The sequence below is a fragment of the Papaver somniferum genome, chromosome 11, assembly GCF_003573695.1.
Source record: "Papaver somniferum cultivar HN1 chromosome 11, ASM357369v1, whole genome shotgun sequence".
In the NCBI taxonomy this organism is placed as follows: domain Eukaryota; kingdom Viridiplantae; phylum Streptophyta; class Magnoliopsida; order Ranunculales; family Papaveraceae; genus Papaver; species Papaver somniferum.
In genome coordinates, this window is record NC_039368.1 from 111,021,967 (window position 1) to 111,023,411 (window position 1,445).

General features: G+C 37.5%; 1 protein-coding gene across 1 annotated transcript; it reads left to right on the plus strand.

The window, feature by feature from the left end:
- The first annotated feature begins 696 nt into the window (after positions 1 to 696).
- On the plus strand, positions 697 to 1,098 carry LOC113324914. The gene has a single exon (XM_026573188.1). It carries the CDS (start codon positions 697 to 699, stop codon positions 1,096 to 1,098), a length of 402 nt encoding a protein of 133 aa, XP_026428973.1.
- The last annotated feature ends 347 nt before the right edge of the window (positions 1,099 to 1,445 follow it).

The following is a 1,445-nucleotide window of genomic DNA, read 5'->3' on the forward strand; positions in this document are numbered from 1 at the left end:
CAATTCTAACTGAAACTGTCGAACATACCATCCCTATTTGGTCCAAACAGGCCCAAAGCAACCAAACCCAGTGATTGATTCTCGCTCAAACTCCTCGGAATTCGAAACAGAACTTTTCGTTTGAAGATAAACCCAAGATTCTGTTTTTCTTCAACTCCATCATTATAGCCAATTCTGGTCGAAACCATTAATCATACAACGCCTTTTAAGCTTAATCAAGACGTCCCACGAAGTTTCAGCCATTGAGTCCTTCTAAAACACCCCCAAAATACGAACCCTAATTCTGCCAGGCAAATAACTCCTTTTCCCTCCAAAACCAAAATTCAAACAAGGAAGATGGGTGCTAAAGATGAATTTGGGCTACACATAGCCGTGGGTGTTAAGAATGAGGGTGCCCCTTATCCAAACTTAGAGTCCGCTTAGCAAATGTCCTCCGGGGGCGCTCCGAGCAACTTTTTGAGCCGAAATTTCCAAAAAATGTTTGTTTCCAAAAATACCTAAAAATACATAAAAACACAATATTAATACAAAAATCGAGTTCCAACAATACAGACATTGAACACAATTCAGACACAAAAATTTGTCTATCAGAACGGCGTAAAGACACCAATTGGTATATCTCCATATCGGTTGGTTTATGGCAAAGCTTGTCATCTCCTGGTTGAACTTGAGCATAAGGTTTTTTGGGCCGTAAATATGTACAACATAGAGTATGATGAAGCTGGGAAACAAAGGAAGCTACAAATTAATGAGCTAGAGGAAATACATAATGGTGCTTATGAGAGCTCTCGTATATACAAGGAAAAGACAAAGTTATTTCACGAAAAAATGATTTCTCGAAAAAGTTTTGTTGTGGGGCAGAAAGTTCTTTTATTTGATTATCGTCTTAAGTTATTTCCTGGCAAGCTAAGGTCCCAATGGGTGGGACCATTTGTTGTTACTATTGTTTTCCCTCATGATGCAGTTGAAATCTCTAGTCCCAAAACTGGGAAAATTTTCAAGATAAACGGCCATAGATTGAAGCCATACTACGAGAACTTCACTACAATGGATGTTGATGAGATTGAGCTATGTGATTTGCTTTCTCTGGAGGAGTAATCTGAATGTGTGTCAAGTCAGGCTGAGGAGGTTAAACTAAGAGCTGAATGGGAGGCAACCCGCTGGTTTTGTATTTCTATCTTTATCTTTAATTTCTCATATCATATTTGGATTTCCCACCTTATTTTACTTTGGATGAATCAATTACATTGAGGACAATGTAAAGTTTACGTGTGGGGGAGTATTTTTCATACATAATTTTTAATCTTTTTGAGTTTTTAAAATTTTTGCATAAAAAACCTCCAACTTGTAGAGATTTTAGAGTCACTAGCATGCTTCTAGGTATGTTTATATAGAGAATTCTGACCGACATAACTGAACTTGAAAGTGTTAGAGAACTATGTTCG